Source organism: Neolamprologus multifasciatus, chromosome 11, assembly GCF_963576455.1.
Source record: "Neolamprologus multifasciatus chromosome 11, fNeoMul1.2, whole genome shotgun sequence".
NCBI lineage: Eukaryota > Metazoa > Chordata > Actinopteri > Cichliformes > Cichlidae > Neolamprologus > Neolamprologus multifasciatus.
The window spans coordinates 7,523,926-7,545,017 of NC_140449.1; the positions used below are offsets into that span (position 1 = coordinate 7,523,926).

General features: G+C 40.3%; 1 protein-coding gene across 4 annotated transcripts in view; it reads left to right on the plus strand.

Annotated features, from left to right (window-relative positions):
* The window catches only part of ptprub (protein tyrosine phosphatase receptor type Ub), a 200,747-nt gene that overhangs the window by 172,197 nt on the left and 7,458 nt on the right, over positions 1 to 21,092 (plus strand). For all 4 annotated transcript variants that reach the window (XM_085178198.1, XM_085178199.1, XM_085178200.1 and 1 more), the window contains 8 exons: positions 2,452 to 2,568; positions 3,538 to 3,692; positions 5,070 to 5,205; positions 5,869 to 6,018; positions 8,874 to 9,188; positions 11,668 to 11,793; positions 14,240 to 14,397; positions 20,944 to 21,079. In XM_085178198.1, coding sequence (XP_085034324.1) covers positions 2,452 to 2,568; positions 3,538 to 3,692; positions 5,070 to 5,205; positions 5,869 to 6,018; positions 8,874 to 9,188; positions 11,668 to 11,793; positions 14,240 to 14,397; positions 20,944 to 21,079 — 1,293 coding nt within the window. The remainder of the gene's footprint in view (positions 1 to 2,451; positions 2,569 to 3,537; positions 3,693 to 5,069; positions 5,206 to 5,868; positions 6,019 to 8,873; positions 9,189 to 11,667; positions 11,794 to 14,239; positions 14,398 to 20,943; positions 21,080 to 21,092) is intronic.

A 21,092-nucleotide genomic window follows, 5' to 3' on the forward strand; every position in this document is an offset into this window, starting at 1 on the left:
GCAACCAGTTGGTCGCTGTTACAAGTTGTAATAGGTCACTGAATGCAACAAAGGTTCAGTGAAATCTTTGTGCAGCCACCATTCTTGTTTGTTTTGTTTTCTTTCCTAATCACAAGGACATTGCCGTCCTATTTTTACTCTGTCGTGACTCAGCCTTTGTTTGGACAGTACCAGGCAAATTGTTTCCTTCCTTTTATGTCATTAAGCCAGCCATCTGCTTCTGGTAGATTTATTTAAAGATTCTGGGGGATTTATTTAAACTGCCTGTATTTAACACACATGCAGTTTATTGTGCGATTTCATGCCAAGCTAATGCTGCAAAACACCAACAGAGAATATTTCCCTGCTTATTCTTGGTGATAGCAACTTACTGTATGCTATCATAATTGTCTCATTTACCTCCTAACCAATTAGACAGGCAGGCTATTTTATTGATCCCTCATTTAGCCTGCTGTGGTGTTACAGCAGCATAGTATAGTCTACAATAAACAATAAATTAACAGCAAAGTTGTGCCACAGGCACCTAGTAAGGGTCATTATGGGAGAGTTCAAAAATTGATACATACAACAGTGATAACAACAAAGAAAAGCTAAAATGAGGTTAGTTAAAAAAAAGCCTGACATTGTGTAAGGGTGGTGCAGATTGCATTAATCAATAATATGTACACTATAAATCTAAGAAAAACAGCTGCATGACGGTTCAAGGGTAAATTATTAAATGTCTTAAGCTACAGTCAGACAGTTATATTTACTTTTTCAGATTGCTGTTATGCATTTTCTAAAATAAATGAAGTTTCAAGATGTGTCTTAGAAATCTTCAGATAAAGCGTGCAGTTTACTGATGTTATTGTGTTGTAGTGTTTGTTTTATTCTGAAGCCGAGTGCACCCACGGCTTTTTTTCTGCCTCAGAGATGACTTCTATTGCTCCAACACTGGGCTGGTTCTGTTAGCTAGGGGCCAGCTGGGATGAATATAAGGATACTTTGTAAACACACATCAACAGCAACTTGTTGCTTTTAGTAAGTTAACTTTAATTTGTAGCTTCGGCTGACCGCAAATCTGACAGAAACAATATATTTAAAGTATTGCCCAAGGATGGACCAAAAGTCCTATTGTATTTTTACTTTTATAAATGAACTCTGTTTAAAGATAGCTTTAACTTTCTGTACCATGTTCAGAAACCTGTCTCTGTGTGCTACTGTGGAGTTTTTTGGTGAATGCATGCATTTCAAACATCATGAAACTGCAATCCCTGCAAATGCATATATACAGTATTCCAGGCCACAAATCTAGAGCTGCTGTCTGTGAACACACTCTGCTTGCTATACTTAAGCAGTATTATTTTCTACCTTACATAAACATAGTTACTTTAAATTCCACCTTAAATATTCCAGCCTCTTCAGTCGAGCCGGGAGAAACATATACTGTGGCGGATGGTGAAAATCACACAGTAGTCGTTTGTCCAGTTTGGAGAAGTGATCTGTGTGGCTGAATCCAAATAACACATCCATTAAATTAAAAAGAGTTACCTCCATTGTTCTGGGTGGTGGTACAAAAAAGAGATTACTGCCCTGCTGTTCATTATGTGATTATTGTGTTTATTGTGTTATTGTGTTCTCTTTACTCTCTAAGATAAGATATCTGCAAAAGAACAGGTTGTTATTTTTTCTACCACATCATTTGAAGTGTGGACACCCCCCCCCCCCCCCAAAAAAAAAAAAAAAAAAATTAAACTTGTTAAATTTCACATCACTATATTTCTGTTCTCGTTAAACCATGAAATTGAGTACTTCATGTTTATTATTATCATCTCATTATTTTGAATAATGTTCATGCATTTTACAATTATCTCCTTTACTTTGGAATGAATTGTTGAAAATGGCTTGGTTGTGTTTTTAAAGAGTAGTATTTTATTATGCGCTCTCTCTAAATGCAGTGCTTTCATTTCAAATGTCGCAGGAAGGATTTTAGTCCCTAGAAATCCAATACTGACATGAGGAAACATGCTAGGGCTCTTAGATTTATCTAACAAACCCTAACTTAAGCCTTCAGACCATTACTCTTCATTTTAGGAAGTAAAGATGACTGAGCCTCCAGTGTCCTTTGTGAAAAGATTTGAGAACGATCTTATACATCCAATGATCTTTTGCTTGAGTTAGCGCTGCCTGTCAGTGGGAATTCAGCAGAGAGCCGTCGGTTCATGATGGAGTCTAAAATGCATGGCTTGTGCACAAAACCATAAACCAACCCGCTTAATCCACTCAATAAAAGTGTGGGTAGTGATTTCACGCAACACAGTGAGCCATTTGTTAACATGCTGATAGTATATAAAAGGAAAACTTAAAAAACAGATTGTGTCTTGACTATTCTCTGTCTGCAGACTGACTGCTCTCACGTTTTCTATAGTTTTGCAGTAGTTTACAAACTTCGCCTTCGCGTTTTTGAAACAGGTGAAATGCTGCAAATATTGGCCAGAGGACACCGAGATGTATGGTGACATCAAAATCACTCTTCTTAAGACAGAGACACTCGCTGAATACACAGTTCGCACCTTTGCTGTGGAGAGGGTGAGTTTTGCATTTCTTTATATTTTCAGTTTGTGATTGCTCTTTCCTGGTAGAACATCATCTATGATTACTCGTAAACACATTCCTTTTATCTTGTTCTGTTTTTGCTTCATCTCTTTCTGTGATTCACCAATGTAAACACAACCTAATCATGTTACCTGGTGATGCATTAATTTGGATTAGAAGTAGAGCATTAATAGAAGGGATTAGATACTAGATGGGGTTTGCTGATGGACACGAGGTCCATGTGTTAAACTGAGAGGAATTAACACCAGTAGCTTTGTGGATGCCCCTGCTGTCTTTCCAGCATAGCTGTTACAGTGCCGTGCCCCCGATGGCCTCCATCCTGTCAATCTCCTGGGGGATCTCTCATTGGAAGGGCTCAGAGCAGTGCTGGAGTGACAGTGGCACAAACACAGCATTATCATCACACTGTCACAGTCGTTCTCCACGGGCACAAACTGCTGCTTATTCAAATCGGCATGAGTTAGCGAGCTGGTGACAGCTTGTTTTTCATAGCTCTTTTACTTTCTTTTTTTGGATTTCTGTCTTCAACAAATCTTTGCTTTGCATTGCTTTACTTTGTCATCTCTGTATGGAAGAAGAAATTGCGACGTGACTGCAGCAGCCTCCCAGAAGAAAAGAGAAAGCTGCTACCCCTCCTTGAGCTCCCTAGAGCCTTAGTAATTCCTTTCTGCACATCTGTCAGATTGCAGCTGCTCCTAACATGCGGGGCCCAGAGGCCTAACTGTCCTAGAAGACCTAACACCCCGCGTAAATAATGTCCTGGGTGTCCTCACTCTGAACCAAAAAGAATTGTCACATCTATCACAGAGGGGAAAAGTCTCCGAATAGTTTGTAGCATATCTTCTGCGAGATCAAGGCCTGTAGGCTTTTGCTAGCATTAGAATGCCAATGGTTTTTGTTTTTTCCCTGAACTACTAACGTGCACTGTGTTTCTGATGAAAGAGAGGATACTCGACCAAGCATGAGGTACGTCAGTTCCACTTCACATCCTGGCCTGAACACGGGGTGCCCTATCACGCCACTGGATTGTTGGCTTTTATACGAAGGGTTAAAGCTTCTACGCCACCTGATGCTGGCCCTGTCGTGGTTCATTGCAGGTACCGTAATGCCTTGCAAGTGCTATATATATGTTTTAATAACCTTTTGATAAACTTTTGTATTTATAACTGTTATACATTATTTTGGCGTAACAGATATGTATAATCTCTCTCTCTCACTAAACCGCTGCACTCTACTATAAGATATCTATGTGTCGCTCTAACATGGGCATGAATGTGATGGTAATTTTGCGCTTTTAAGGATTTCTTTCAACTGTTTGAACTTTTTTTTCTTCGGGGTTGGAAGAATTGTACAGCAAACATATTTAATGGTTTTAAAAATCAAGAATTGAGTGTGCAAGTTTGAATTTATCTTGGATTTTCTCTAATGCTCACAGGGTCAAATTTATTTATATATACGTCATCCCCACTAATAGTTCTGACAATAAACGTCTGACAATAAGACCTTTCTCCAGAAGGCATTCGGCTTGTTCATGTGGGCAGACAGAGATTTCAGTTGAGCTTGAAGGTGACCGTTTTGAAGCAGAGGCTTCATTCTTGTTTGACAACTTGACAGTTCTTCAAGTTTGTTTCAATGTGGACATTGACTGAAGTTTCCAGCAGTTTCCAGTTCATGGTTCATGTAGGCTTGAGTCTTATTGGTTGAGTTGTTCCTGAACATCCTAACTTCCTCTCCTCTGGGGCGGCAACTTTCTTCTTCTAAACCCGGGTAAAGTAGTGACACATCCGAATAACTTGTTTGATCTGATGATCTTGTATTATGCAGTTATTTAGAAATGGCTCTAAGAAACCTTTCCAAATTGTGTAACTCTACAATTCACCTTCTTAGATCTTCACCGACTTTCCCATTGCTTTGAGGATCAGCCAGTACAGTGACTCAAACAAACAAATCCTTTTTATACTGCAAAGAGATAATGTCAGTTGTACTCCATCCTGATCATTACTGAGACGTTTAGAGACATCTTAAAATCTAAATCACCAATAATTAAAAGATTTTGGGGAGTATGTCTATATTTTCAGCCTATATGTATACCTTTGACCCTGTGTAGATGAGAGAAAATCCAAAATAAATTCAAACTTGAGCAGCCATTTCTTGTTTTTTAAAGCCACCAAAGATGTATACTGTCCAGTTAATCCCATCTGGAAAAAGAACAGCTCATTAAAAGCCCCAAATTACAATGACATTCATGCCCACGAGTGTATGAAAACCTTTGACCCATGTACTTGCATTTTGTAGATATAGAAGATATAGCAGATCTGTCACATTCTTAGCCATTTAAACAATATTGATTACTTATTTATAACACAATGATTATATTATGTTCCATTTGTGTCAATGGGTCCCTCATATCCTATGCACAGACCTTTAATGTTTTAAGACACAATTCCTTATAAAAGATGGTCTTTCCGTTGCAGTGCAGGGGCAGGTCGCACCGGCTGCTACATTGTGCTGGATGTCATGTTGGACATGGCCGAGTGTGAGGGCGTGGTGGATATCTACAACTGCGTCAAAACCCTCTGCTCTCGACGTATCAACATGATTCAAACGGAGGTGAGGACAGCAGTGAAATCACAATTTCTTGCACATCTCACATATTTAGCAGGTGACATCTCGATCCTTAATATAATCTTCTCAAACCCCCCCAGAAAAGCCAAGCTTGTAAAAATTCCTTTTTTCCTTCTGTTGTTTGGGAATTCAAAAAGTGAGGGGGGTACATTTCCATACTCCCACTTCTAGATGTATGTAAAGGTCACGGCTAAAGTTTTAGAGAAAGACTGTCTCTTTGTCAGTTTGCTGTGTAGGCACGTGCTGTTCTTTGATGTGCACATCATTTGCATTTTTACCTCTTATTATGTAAATCCAACGTTGACTTGGCTGTTTATTGTATTTGTAGCTATTTGCAGGGGCGCACTAATTAAATGCACACTGCATGTGTTTGTTTACAAATAAATATTTATTTATTCTCCAGCGGCCTTGATACACCACTAACATTAAAGCACATGTTTAATTCAGAACAAGGCGGGTTATGAAAGATTTCTCCCATTCTGACTATTATTTGATTATTTACTTACGTTTCTCACCTGCTTCTGTTTTAACCTGCGTCATTTGTAGTGTTTAGCATCTGGTTGCTTACAACCTTCAGATAACATATTTTGATGTGTTATTCAAAAGCCAGAACGATGAACTAAATTATGTCGCCTGCTGTCTTTTCAGGAGCAGTATATCTTCATCCATGATGCTATTCTAGAGGCGTGTCTGTGCGGAGAGACGGCCATCCTGGTGAATGAGTTTGCTGTCACTTACAAAGAGATGCTGCGAGTGGATTCTCAGAGTAATTCCTCTCAGCTTCGAGAGGAGTTTCAGGTCAGTGTTGCTGCAAAGTCAGAATGAGCCATAATAATGATCCACTGTGTACAAATTAGAAGTCATTTGTAGTTATGTAGTGTAGGTTTGCTCAATTTAGTTAATATTGTTTGGCTGATATTCAGATAGTAACACAGCCACCGGACATGCACATACTTTTCTTTAGCTGAAAGTAAGATAAATGTATTGTGTATCTCACAGGTTGTGAGTTTCAGGCTGTCTGCCAGTGCTTTAACTCCAGTGCTCTCTCAGCACCTCACATTCAGGGTACCTGCAGACCCTGTAACCAGTGTTCCCTAAACACCCTCGCCTGCAGGCAGTTGATTCAATTCAGTTCAATTCTTTTGTTCTTTTTTTTAACATATAGCGCCAGTTCACAACAACAGTCATCTCAAGGCGATTTTTATTGCAAAGTAAAGACCCCAGAATATTCGAGAGAGCACACCAACGATCAAACAGTCCTTCCAGCTGCAGCAGGCTCAGGGAGAGCCAGCCATGTTCTCGGGGGAGCGAAGTGAAAGTGAAGACAGAAAGGACCAACATAGAGACAACTCAGATAATAAACAGATATGAGCATGAGAGAGGAGACAAAACTTGATCACAGACAGAAACACAAAAGCTGTTTTTAAATACGGGCCACTTTAGTTATGTGAAAATAAGCATCGTCAGCAACAATAACATGAAGCTGAATCGTTTTCTGTATGACTTTGTTAGTCCACTCGTCATTATAAGATTACTTTATTTCATTGAGGTTTACAGGCATTAATTTATCCACAGCAATCAAACCATCAATCAGTCGGAAGTTTGGACCTTGGATCATTGCAACACCCTGATTTTTTTTTTGGGCCATTCTGTTACAGAATTGCTGCTGTGTTTGACATCATTGTCCTGTTGCATGATCCAGTTTCAACCAAGCTTTGGCTGTTAAATAAATTGCCTGACATTTAAGTCTAGAATACTTTAGTACAAAGAGGAGTTCACGGTCAACTCAATGACTGTAGGGCGCCCAGCTCCTGTGGCTGCAGAACAAGCCCAGATCATCACCTCTACCTCCATCTGTGACAGTTAGTATGAGGTGTTTGTGCCGTTGTGCTGTGCATCATAGTCAAACATCAGCACTTTGGTCTGTCCAAAGGACATTGTTGCAGAAATCTTGTGGTTTGTTCAGATGGAACTCAAATTTAGGTCATTTCCAAGCAAGTCATACTTGTTCAGTTTTTTTCTAATTGTACTGTCATGAACTTTAACATTTAACATGCTAGCTGAGGACTGCAGAGTCTGAGGAGCAGCTTTTGGATCTTTTACAGTTTCTCTGAGCACTGCACGGTCTGACCGTAGGGTGAATTCTCCTGGGATGTCCGCTCCTCGGAAAGAGGGGACACACTTAAACCCTCCAGAGCACCAAAGAGCCAAAACATGTGCTTTTACAGGTGCTCACGGTTGTTGATGATCAATTAGCCAAGTGCAGATGATTAGCAGCACCCGGCTGCTACTTACCCTCTTAATTCTTAAAGAAACAGGAAAGGTGCAGTTAGCATTTCCTCGGACAGCACTGTCCCGTGAAAACTTTCTTTTTCACATGACTATTTTAGCAGGTGTTTTCAGTGTACCTGGATTCCACTGCGTGGTTTCCCACAGGTTGAGAATATATTTGCGGTAATTGCAGCTACACCACACAGGTGTTCCATAAATATCTCACATGCAGTCGACTTTTAACCAAAATATGTGAACTGCTCATCCAAACAACTTCAAACACGCCTGTCAGATATGAAGGAGAAAGGATGAACGGTTGTTTGGGAAAAACAAATAAACACACAGACACGCATGCAGAGACGAAGATGCTCTTCGTAGCGCACACATCAGTTCATCAAAGAGCGCATAAAGGAACAGACTAATAGATATCTCTGTGTGGCGTGTTTGCATCTATAATGTATGTGTGCGTACATGAAACATGATGTTAGTTTCCATTGTTATTCTTTGCCACTGCCACTTATGTCCCCTCGAGTGGTTTAAAGGAATTTGCTCTCAGAAGATTTTATTAGGTTTTGATTAGGAGACAGGAGAGCCAGCTGTGTTCCAAAACACTTTACCTGCTTCATTCACCTTCCTCTGCTGCTCGCTGCTCAACCAGCACTCACTGTGATTTAGCATTTCAAAGTGCTTCCGAAAAAGACTTGCGCTTTTCCTTATGATTTTGAGCCATTTAATCCTCATAAAATATGCATATTGTATAAATTATGATGGATGTATGTAGGGAGCAGTAATGTTGGTGGTAACAAACTGTTACCTTTTCATATAGGAAAGTGTTTCACTCCCCGCTTTGATCCTGTAAACTTCTCTGTCAGGCATTGATGCTAAAAGCCTCCCAACCAACCAAAGAGCTGTGTTTGCCTTTTACTCTGTCATCCTGTGGCTAACAGCCAATTGGTAGCACTGAGATCAGCAAGTCACAGATCTATTATTGATGCTAGACATTAATTATTCAAATATTTTTTTTCAAGTTGTTTAATGTAATTATGATTCGATTCATTATGGAAAATTAGTATGCAACATTTCTTTTTTATTTGTTTTATTGCACTCAGCTTTGTTACGCAGTTTGCCAATCCTATGCTTTATTCCTCAGTGTATAAAAGACTAAACCAATTACCATCATTGGTCTTTTTTGTATTCTCTTTTTTCCAGTCCTCCCTCCTCCTGTCTCGTTCACTTCCTCTACCTCCTTCTCTTTCCTAAGATCTCAGACTCCTCTGCGGTGCCTCATCACCCCTCACATATTCCACTTTTAAATGGTTTCTCAAATTTCACTTTATCATCACCTTCCTCTCACCTGGCCTCTTACACATTTCCATTTGCAGACGCTGAACTCTGTGACTCCCCACGTGGATGTGGAGGAGTGCAGCATTGCTCTCTTACCCAGAAACCGAGAGAAGAACCGCAGCATGGATGTCCTCCCGCCCGATCGCGCCCTTGCGTTCCTGGTCACGACAGAAGGGGAGAGTAACAATTACATCAACGCTGCTCTCGCTGACAGCTTCCACCGGCAGGCCGCTTTCATTGTGACCCCTCACCCTCTGCCGGGCACCACGGCCGATTTTTGGCGGCTGGTTTTTGACTACGGCTGCACGGCAGTGGTCATGCTCAACCAGCTAAATCAGTCAAACTCTGCCTGGGTAAGGTCAAAGTGTTAGGTACTTTTTATTGCCATTGATTTGTTGACACTGAAAAAAGAGAGAGATGTCTTAAAACGTTTGAGATCTGACACACACACACACGCGAGCATGCACACACACAGAGGAGCCACTGTTTGCCGTGCAAGTTTTTACTCTCAGTCTTGGGGTTGTATGAAGTTTATTCGAGACTTTCCCTGACATCCCCCGCCTGTACAGTTTCTGTATCTTACTGTGCTCGGGATTAGTTCTTTCATGCCATTTTGTTGGGCTTTGATCCCTGACCACATTGATCTCAAGGCATGACTAGATAACGCTCGCCCCAGTTTTTCCTTCCCTTCTCAAGATACATCTCTGAAGAATAGGCTTGCATTACCCTCCAGCCACATCTTAGATTTTTTTTTAAATAGCTCACATTTTTTTATGAGCATATATGTTTTTTAAAAATAATTTGGTTTAAATTATTTTTAAACCAACAATATTAAAAATAATTAGTGGAAACATAACATGAGATTAGTGGTCATTAACTTGTCCTTTTTAGCCTTCGGGACTTTTAAAGTCTTTGCTAGGCTAAATCCTGAACACTAGCTATTTCATGTGGTTGGAGCAGGTGAATAAGGGCTTAAGATGACATTAGGTGAAAAAAAAAAAAAGAAATAAACTGTCATGGAATTTGAAAAGATCAGATCAGTGACTGCCACACGTTATTGCCATCTTCTAAAGTCTTAAAACAGAACCCACGGGGAGCGCGGAAGGCTAATTAACAACAACAACAATATGCTGAAAAGTTATTATGGATTTCTCTACCCCAGCAGACCTGTCTTTTCCATGTGGTCATGCATAATCATATCTTTCACATAGTTTCTTCTGATTACGACATAAGAAATCATTATAAGCATCGAGCAAACATGAAGCGTGTAGTTTGCTTTTGTGTCCCTAAAGAAAAGTAAAGATTTTACTCTTCAAGCCATTTGTCTGCTGGAAGAAACAGGATTTAATGAGCTTGTGGTAGTAATATAGGAAACCAGACTGAGAAGCTGTTCAAATGTAAGTCCTCGAGTTGTAGCAGAAGGAAACGCATAGTCTGTGAAAGAGCCAAAAGCTGGCACAACCTGACTGCATTTTGTTGGAATTAAGCTTAAAGGAGATTGGCAAGCTTCCAGTCCTTAATGGCACATAAATAGTTGTGCAGAGAGAACGATGTTGCTGAATAATTAAGCTTGCGGGACAGGTACAACTGGGTCTCATCAGTTTGGCAATAAAGGAAGAAGAAATCTTTGCAGTCCAGTAATGTAGCCCAAGGAAAAGCATTCAAAACAAGTGAGAACGGTCCTAAAATAAGGATGCAGCCTACAAGAGTCAAAAACAATTTAAATACATAAGTCTGCAACATAAAGTAACGCTGGCCTTCATCAATTTATTATTAATACTGCTAGAAGGACAATTTAAAGTACTTGTGTATAGTCTCATAGTACCTTGTATTTATAGTCTTGCATAATGAATATGGGCATGAATAAGGAGTGAGTTGCAGAGTTCACCTGTAAAAGCCAAAGGCACTGAAGATAATAGCTCACGCATTCTCCTTTGTGTCCTTTAGGCATTAGATTTACAAGGTTTTCAGTCCGTCTTTAAATATTAACTTTGTGAAATATGTATTACGGTGCATGAGATCCTTGAAAAACAGGCGCTTACTCTAAATGAATTTGGTCTAAGATGGAAAAATTTGAAGAAGGAAGAAAGTAGAGCCCAAACAACACTGGATTTATAAATATATATGCTAAGACAGAGATACTGATTATTTTTATGACTAAATGTGAAAGCTACCAAATGCAGTTTGTAAAAACTGTCCTCAAGCGTTAAACTATCAGTATAACCTCCAAAGCCGTGACGAGCATTGCCAAAATGTTAATAAATGTTCTGAATATTTCATCTTTACTGTCGGTTTGCACATGTTAAAGTGGAAAATAGGTGCTGTGCTGTTTTTTTCTGGCTGTTCTTTGCAGCACCTTATCTAATCTAGACAGAATAAAACAAATGCAATGATCCTATTCAATCCCACTTTTCATCCACTCCCCTTTAAAAAAGTTTTCATCTCGTTTCTTTCGGCCCGTGGGGTCTTGTCTGAAAATTGAGTTATAGCCACTTTAAGATGTCCACTGCAAGATCTTGTTATAAACTCTGTTATAGAGTTCATTTGCGGGGCTGCGGTGCTCTGTCTCCCTCTTGTTGAAATCTCTCAAAGCACATTAGGTCTCTCCCTTCGCAATGCTTCTCTAACTTCTCCAACTAACACTAGTGTGGCTTTTTAAATTCCACGAAAACACACAGTAATCCAACTGCTGCTTTTATTTTAATAAACACCAGCAGCAATTTATAATCCAGAGCTCTAAGAACAAGTATTATGGCCACAGCTGCATAAAAATGCATTTTCCTTTAAGCTCAATCACTAATGAACTCGTCTCTGCCCATGTTGTTTGTGCAGCCATGTGTCCAGTACTGGCCGGAGCCTGGTTTACAGCAGTACGGGCCAATGGAAGTGGAGTTCCTGTCTATGTCAGCGGACGAGGACGTCATAACTCGTCTATTTCGAGTCAAGAACGTCACGAGGGTGAGTCACTGTCATCCCAAAACAGCCAGCGCAGGACATTTTATTGAGCTCGATGATATTTCACAAATATTAAGTTAAACTGCTTTAGTGGGAGGTTTTACCTGCAGTACATTCGGATCCGTCACCTCTAACGTGCACCTGAAATCCTAGAGAAGTATTACAGGTGGTTTATGTCTGTGAAGGTTCTCAGTCATCCAGGTCATTGTAGTCAAAGGAGCTTGCAAAGAAAAGCGTCTGGACTTCTTTAAGTTACTTGAAGACGTTTCACCTCTCATCCGAGAAGCTTCTTCAGTTCTAAGGTCAAATGGTGGGGAGGTTTGAAAGAGGAGTGAAAGAAGCCATCTATGTCCACTGTGAGCGACCATCTTTGAACAGAGGCGGTGGTTTACGACACCAACTCTCTGCCATCTATAATCCAGTTTTGAGTTCCCTTCCCAGACGCCTTAACGCCCACTCACATCCTGGGCCATCTGACCTCAGGAATTCGCGTGATAAGATGGGGCCAGGTTTCACAATGAACTCACCCGAAACTCTGGCTCTGGAAACACCCAGTTTCACACCTTGGTTCAGGCGATTAGAGGATCATCAGGGGGTCCTTTTGTCCCTCTGTGGGGGGACACTCCCACTAGGTTTAAATCTGGGACTCTCCACCATTTGACCTTAGAACTGAAGAAGCTTCTTGGATGAGAGGTGAAACGTCTTCAAGCAACTTAAAGAAGTCCAGACGCTTTTCTTTGCAAGCTCCTTAGACTACAGGTGGTTTAGATAAATCTTATACATCTAACATTTTCTACAATATCCTTTATGGATGCAAACTGAAACTCGGGGTTTCACATGAGACTATATTTCCGTGTAGTGTGCGCTTTTGCGTTACTAATGCAAACACGGCAGCACTTCACTAGTTTACACCTCGTGGGACAGAAGAGTTTGTCAAATAAGTCCCCTTAAGAAAATACACTCTATACGAGAGCCTGAAAATTTGTATCGAGCACAATGGCAGATGAGTAGAAGTTTTATTCATAGACTTTATTATATGTACTACAAAGGACATTCTTTTGATATTCAGCAGTCCAGAAAATTGAACCAGAGCCCCCAGTGCTTCCATCAAACATTCCCATGAGAATGATTTTTATTATAAGAATTTTCTTTTTGGTGAAAAAAACATGCAAGAGGAAGCCATTGACATGCATGCCATAAAGGTCAGTCTTTCGCTTTTTCAATTTCTTCTTGTTATTACCTAGATAGGTGTCTTCCCTCTCTGATGCGCGCGTTGGCATACTAAAAAGGAACCTTTCATCATTGTGATGCCTGCCATATTTTCAGTTGCCATCTACTCTTTCCGGCAGCAAAGAAGATTTTCTTTTGAATTGCTCATAAACCTCGTCACACCTTTTAAACAGTGCAGCGTTAGGTAGAGCTCTGAAAATAGGCTAAAAAAAAAAAAAAAAAAAGAAGGCACTGGTTCTGTCATAGTCGAGGAAGCAAAGTGGAATGTTAGTGTGGTCTTTCCTCAGCTGAAGAGAATTCCCAAATGTGTTTTATCTGTAGGACTAGAACATTTTCACTTCACTGTGTTGGCTCTTTGGTTTGTTTATATGTAGTTATGCGTGTTTTATGCTCAGGAATTTACATAAGCACATACTTGCATTCTGCTCAGGATCAACATCAACCAATTACTAAAGAAATCTGTATGCAAGGCGTTTCCCCGATGCCATTAAAAGCAGCACGACAAGCGGTGCCCAGAACTTCCTGTCTTGATTGGCATCCTCACCTCCTGTGTCGACTGCCCCCGTCATTCCCCTCTCTACCTATGGCACCTCTTTTCTACTCGGCGCACATCACAGTCAGGGAGAGGGCGACTTAACACAGCATGGAAGGAATACAATCACACAAAAATAACGCAGACCTCTCCCTCACTCAGCCCCTCTCTGTGCATTAGTGAGAAGATTTCCTTTGCCTGACAATGATATACAAGGGTAGTGAGTAAAAGTCAAAGGAAGTGCATTGTAAGCATATGTACGGATATGTGGTTTGTACAAAAAAGAGCACACTGTGTAAATCCCGCTTCCACTGAGGCAATTCCTCCATGCATCGTCGGTGTCTTTGCAGGCCCAATTTGCATGACTTACAGTTCTCCGCTGGTCCTTAAGTATTGGGTGAGATGCTACAGGACAAGGTTATGAACACACAGGGACCTCTTTCAGACAGCGCGGGCCCCTCTTACTCCCACAGACCCATATATCTCAAAGTCAGGCTGCTGAGTGAGCACAGCGCCGAATGCCAACACACAGCCTGGGGAGCACTCAAAAGTGGCTTCTAACTGGCTACCACACAAGATGTACAGAAACACCCAGAACAATTCATTTGCCACATGCACACATATATTCAGCAGAAGAGAACAATGGTGTCAGATATGTGTGTTGTGTGCTTTCTCTTGTATGTGAAGCTCCAAGAGGGCCAGCTGGTGATGTGTCAGTTCCAGTTTCTGCGCTGGTCGGCATATCGCGACGTTCCAGACTCCAAGAAGGCTTTCCTCAACCTGCTGGCTCAAGTGCACAAGTGGCAAAGGGAGTGTGGAGAAGGACGCACAGTTGTGCACTGCCTGTGAGTAATGTTTTAGCAGCACGCGTCACGCAGATTGATACAGAAGGCGGTAATGTAGGGCTGGGTATCGTCACTGATTTCTAGAATCGATTCAATTCCGATTCACAAGGTCCCGAATCGATTCGATCCACGATTCGATTTAATTCGATTCGATTCGATTTGAATCTGGGAAATTTTGACAGTCAGAAATATTATAATTTATTATAATTCAGATCAGTACATTTACAGCAGATGCCTTTGTGTCAAAGTAGCTGAGGATAAAACACAGAAAAACATGAAGGTGATTTTCCTGGCCTGGGATTTTATAAAAATATTCTGCAGTACATCAAAAACGAAAGAAAACCATTAATCAACAGATGAACATTACCTCTGAAGTTACAGCGGTTTTATTAGAGACAAGGCTGAGCATTTTGCATTTTGCATAATTTTAAAAAGTTTAAATTTGTTCAGCATTGAACGGCAGAAATTAGGTTTTCCTTTCGGAAGTATATAAAACGGAAAAAAAAAAAACGTCGGCCAACTGCGCTGTAAACAACGGTAGACTTGTGCGTAACAAGCAAGCGAATAATGCAGAAAACAGTACAGAGAGAGAGAGAGCTGTGCATCGTAGTCGAAGCAAAACAGTAAAAGTCAGAGTGAATTCATGACGATGTTTATGTGAAGCCTAGTTTGGATCTTCTTTTGCTGCTGGTTCGGTCAATATTGTTTGGAGAGAGATAAAACTAACAGCTTTAGAATCAGCGCATAAAGGGCGTGAACACAAAGCGCGGACCCGCGGATCAGAATCAGCGAGCTGTCGGCTTTCAGCCCCGACTGTGAGAAAGGCGACATCTAACTGATTCTGATCCGCGGGTTGCGCTGTGTGTTTAAGTCTTTGTGCAGAATCCGTGTTCCTGCTCTCATTTACTGTTTTAGCTGTTTGGTGGTTGTTGAAATTTTGTGAGATTTCACCAGAGATTCTGGCATTTCGGGCAAAATAAATTTATATTAAAAAATCAATTCAGGATTTTAATGAATCGATTTGTTATCCAAGCCAGAATCGATTTTAATCGATAAATCGATTATAAAACCCCACCCCTACAGTAATGTGCCCATTCTATTTCTGAAAAGCTCTTGCTGCTGTTGAAGACTGTGCATTTGAAGCCGACACCGTTTTCTTGGTGGGAAGTATATGTAAAAACATGGGAAATGTAAAATTGGCGACCGATTCTTGCCTTGTTTTTGTGTCGTTATGTGCGATTTGGCACAATGAGATGCAGCGTGATTTATCATGGCAGTATTTATATTGTAGAAAATCAAATCGCGCCGTGCTGTGCTGTGAAGTCAGTGGTGTTATATGCGTCTGTGTTGTCCTAAAGCCCCGGAGAGCACACCCTGCTGATGAATATGAATGGGCCGTCCAGCTCATTGCCAACCCATCACACGCTCATCCCCACCGCCCCCATCCAGAAGCACATCACTCAGTGCTGTCACACAGTGTTACCCACGACAACCAGGAAAGAGATTATGGAGATCAAATCAATTATAGCTTAATACAGAATGCGATGGTTCTCACTACACTAAATCCAGCACTGCCAGAGCACTGACGACGATTGATTGCCTTAATATTGCTTCTATACACTGCAGAATCTCCCAGGCCCACCTGGCTGCGTTTGTCTCAGGAGAGAGGAAGTGGCTTGTCCTTCATCAGCTTATTGATAGCGTTTTACATTTATGATGACCGGGAGAGTATACAAGGCAAAAATGCCACACTATTGTGTTATTTCTCAATTTCAAACTACTTACAGTGTTTCTCATATAGCTGTTCTTATGTTGTATAAATATTTTATATTCATATCGTGTTTCAATTTAAACAAATGCTGTTTTTATGAGATACATAGGAATTCAGATACAGGGTCATCAGATTACTGATTGTTTTCTGCTTACACTCCACTATTGTTTTCCAGAATTCAGTTAAACATGTATTTCATACTGGAAAAATAAGACGAGTACATATAGATAATATATATATATGCCGTACTGTGGAAAAGTCTTGAGCCTCCTATCATTTCCTTGTATTTTGCTTCCAAGGATCCAGATTTTTATCTTGTTATCTGTTAAAGTAGTCTCGTAAGATAAATTGTTTTTTTTCTGACTGTTATGTGTGACAACTCAGCCAAGAGTCAATATGCCAGATTTAAATTGTATGTTTTAGCACTTTGTTGCTAGCTTAATTTTCCAGCCTGGATCTTATTATTGAAGCAGTGTGGGATCATCTTGATGGAGAACAAAACAAAAGGCAGCCGACATCAACACAAAGAAGAGCTTTGAATGTTCTTCAAAAAGCCTGGAGAACTATTCCTGACTACTTACAGAAATTACAAGAAAGCTACCCAAGAAAGTTCAGGCTGTGTTAAAGAATAAAGGAGGTCGTAGCAAATACTGACTTTCAAGCTGCCTGTAAAAATCTGTTTTTGCCTCATGCACTGTATTTCAATCTATGTTTGCATCTTTCAAGAAATCACTGCTCCTGTAGCATAATACAAAGAAATGGGGGATGGATCTTCTGTACAGTACTGCATGTGTACCCACTGCCCACCATATGGTAATTAAACTCATAATAAAGGTATTAGTCTAAAGCGGTGCTAACAGTCTAAGAATGCTAGCACGTTCACCGTGATAATGCTAACATGCTGATCACAGACAGTATGAAAAATGGATGTAACTACAATGACATCACCATAGTTTCTAAAGTCCCATTTTGAAGTCTTGAGATGGATTTTTCCACCATTACCTTCTTGGTTGCAAAATGTTAAAATGCACACTCAGTGGGGCTGAAGACTTGTGACGGAAGCTTGTTAGCCAGTGAGGGTTTTTTGTGTGTGACCTGAAATGAGGGACTGAAACCATAAAATCAGCAGTAAGGTGTGTAAAGAGGCTGAGTCAGAAAGCTGTTTTTGCCTCAACTTCTAAGAGACTGGGAGTGATTTTGCAGCCACAGCTATCGCCCTCTGGTTTCTTTTGGATGGAATAAAACCTTTCAGGCACTTCTGCATTTGACCAGGAAACAGCATCTGTGTTTTATTCTTCCTATGATCCTGATGTTTAGCCAGTAACATCAGCCGTGATCAGTTCAATTTTAATTTTATTTAACATCATCATAACATCAAATCACAACAACTGTCGCCTCAGGGCACTTGAGGGTGATCATCCAAATATAAAGTCTTAGAAAATGTTATATATACTAAAACTGTCCTATTGAGGGTTTCAGATAAGAAAAAAAGCACCCTGATGTTGGCACTTGCTTTAATGACAATCCATTTGGTAGCTGTTGAAACATTTCACTCAGAATCACAAATGTCGCTCTCGTAGTGGTGCAAGGAAAAAAGTAGACCACCAACGGCAATCAGATACCTTTTGGGAATCTAAAATGTTTATGTGCAAATATCCAACCATTTATTGGTGCTGTATTTCTAATGTGGTCAGTTTGACTGCACACAGTGCTGCACTAATAGCATGACTAAGTATATATTATAGATTGCAAATTATATCAGAGGATCAAACTAATTTGATGCATTAATGAAGAAGGCTTGAACTTTTTTTGTCAATCACTTGCCAAATTTTTCTATTCCATTTCAAGAAATGTTTATTTCATGGCATACACTTTGTTAAATTATGCAGCAGTGTCCCACGAGCGAAAACAGCCACGAAGCCTCTTTTTTTTCTTCGATAATGCTCTCATTTCATGTCAATTTTACGTTCACTTGGGCCTCGTACTCCTAACATAAACCGGTAGTTTAGAAAGAAAATACTGCACCATGACCCAAAGCAACTCTGACTTGCATTCTTCCCACAAACCACCTATTCTCTGCTCACTACTGATTCCAACCCAGTTTGTTATACGGTTATACAACTTCTTATTTAGTATTACATTTCTTTTCTTTGACAAAAGAAAAACAAACTTTAGCTTTTTTATTAATTCAAATAAAATATTACACGAAACTGCTAACAGCTACTAAATATCAGGATTATGCAATGGTAATGTTACACAGCCCCAGAAGGGTCATGGTAGAAATTTCTGTGTTGACAGTTTGTCTGCCCATTTGTTATTTTCCCCTCACACTCGTCAGCTTGCATTAACTTTAATTAAGTTTTTCCATTCCCTCTGGACCATATATTGTATGATATAGTGTGTATTATAAATAGACTGCGGCTGCTTTGACCACAGGCGCCTTTACCTGTGCTCAGGAACAATCTGTACCTTTTGGAGAAAGAAATAATATCTTGATGAACTAAATTAACCGTCTTACCATCAGCAGCTAGTATTAATTGAGACAGCTGCTGGGATCATTAAATGATTGCATGACCTGACACTGCGATTGTGTTGGTGGTCATGTATGTACTGAAGGATCTTTGCTTTCATTATCACAACATTAGTAACAGGGCAGCACAGCAGGCACATGAGTGGCCAGCTCTTACCATCTCAGACAGTTTTTAGCCTGCACTTGTTTTGTGCCAGAGGCAACCCCAAACCATCTTTGGATATTATCAACACTGTGTTTTATATTATAATCTTTTGTACTGCCTCGACAGAGTCATTGATGCCGTGCATTTTTATAAGCGTTGCACTGAACTTTCTTTATAGGTCAGCTGTGAGCATCCAACTAGAGGAAAACTGAGATGTGTGCGGCATGCAAAAGCCGTGAGTTTTACTTCGAGGGTGATGTTCTTATCTCTCCATATTTATTCACACCGCTAGATTGAGAATAAATATGCCAGTTGGTCCAACGTTATAATAGGTAACTAAAACTAAACTAAAAACTGAAACCAGATGTGAAAAAATATTTCAGTAAAATAAAAACTAGACTTTGAAAAATGAAAAAAAAAGTTAAATAAAATGGAGGTTATATGATTAGTTGGAATATTTGTTAGTTTTGCCTGATGAGTCATAGATAGATGTGCTTATTGAGACTTTGGATGTCGACAAGACATGGAGTCAACTGCTTTCAAAAATGATTTTTTTTTTGTAATACCAGTTATGATTTTCCTAACTCTTACCTCAGACATATGCCTTTCATACAATAATAATTTAAAAGACTGAAACTAATAAAAACTGAAAAACTAAACTGAAATAAGAAAATCAGCTCTAAAAACTAACTCTGCCTAAACTGAAAATGAAATAAAAATAAAAAACAAACTAAAAACTACAAAACTATGATAACTCTGTGTTGGTCAAACCTCAGATTAAGGAGGAACAATGTGGTTTTCATCCTGGCTGTGGAATGCTGGACCAGCTCTTTATCCTCTGAAGAATATTTCAGTATGTTTGGGTGTTTGAGCCGCCAGTGTACATGTGGTTTGTGGACTTGGAGAAGGTACTTGACCGCTTATGGTGACTGGAGCCAAGTGCTAGAAGGATGCCACTCTCAGAGTCTTATCGCTGCTTTTTGCAGATGATGTGGTTCCTTTGCCATCACCAGGTGGTGACTTCCTGCTTGCACTGGAGCAGCTCACAGTTGTGCAGTGGTCAGAATGAGCATTAGTACCTTCTAGTCTGAGGGACAAGCTGCTTTTGTTTAGGGGAGGGGAGTGAAAGAGTGAACCGACAGACTGGTGCAGCATCTGCAGTGATGCTAACACGTCTGTAAAAACATCGCTATCAATTTACTGGTTATTCTACATTCCTATGTTCACCTCTTATCACAAAGTTCTGAGTGATGACAGAAAGAATGACACTGCAGAAACAAACCCTTTCTTCAAACGGTGGCTGTGCTCAGATGAGGACGAGGTGGCTCAGGCATCTGATTAGGATGTTTCCTTGGCTAGGTTTTCTGGATAGGCCCGGAACATGTGGAGAGTTTGCATCTTCAGCTTGTCAGGATGTACCTTTACGTTGACTGGATAAGCTGGAGGAGTTGGCGAAGTTGGAGAAGGAGGTCTGGACTTGGCCGTGACCCGACCCTGGAGAAGCTGTAGAAGATGAATAGATAAATGGAAGAAAGGAAACACTGCTATAGATTAGCCTGGTTATGCTTTTTGTCAGATGCTTCTTGTTTTTGGTTTGTTTTGTCCGGCTTTGACTCTTTATGATTGTTTGTGCTATTGCACTGAAGTCTCTAAAATTGCTACTGTTATCTCTGACATAAACTGTAGCAGAGCTTTCTGGGCAATGTCCATTAGAGCAGTAAAGAGGAGTTACAGCAGCATCTATCCATAGCACTATGGATTGAACCATAAATGTAACATCTGAACATTAACCATATCCACAAGCACAGCTTTCATCAGCGCAGCCAGAGAGGGCTGCTATGCTGCTTGTGTACATTCATGGCTTTGCCTTTCAAAAGGAGGAATGAGCAGCAAATGATCCATGTGTTCATCATGTCTCATTACCTTAGTATCTGCAGTGTTTGCATTGTGTAACTTCTGTAACTAATCATGAAGCGATTGAACAGACCTGGCAGAGAGCATTGAGTATTGTCCATATACACCTGTGGATAGGTACAGTAGCAGCATTGATTTATGCCTGTACTGTGTAATAGTTATTAGACAATGTATTCTCTTCCACAGCAATGGTGGTGGCCGTAGTGGGACCTTCTGTGCCTGCAACATCCTCATCGAGATGATCCAGTATCAGAACATGGTAGACGTATTCTATGCTGTCAAAACTCTACGCAACTGCAAACCCAACATGGTCGAGTCTCTGGTATGGAAGTTTA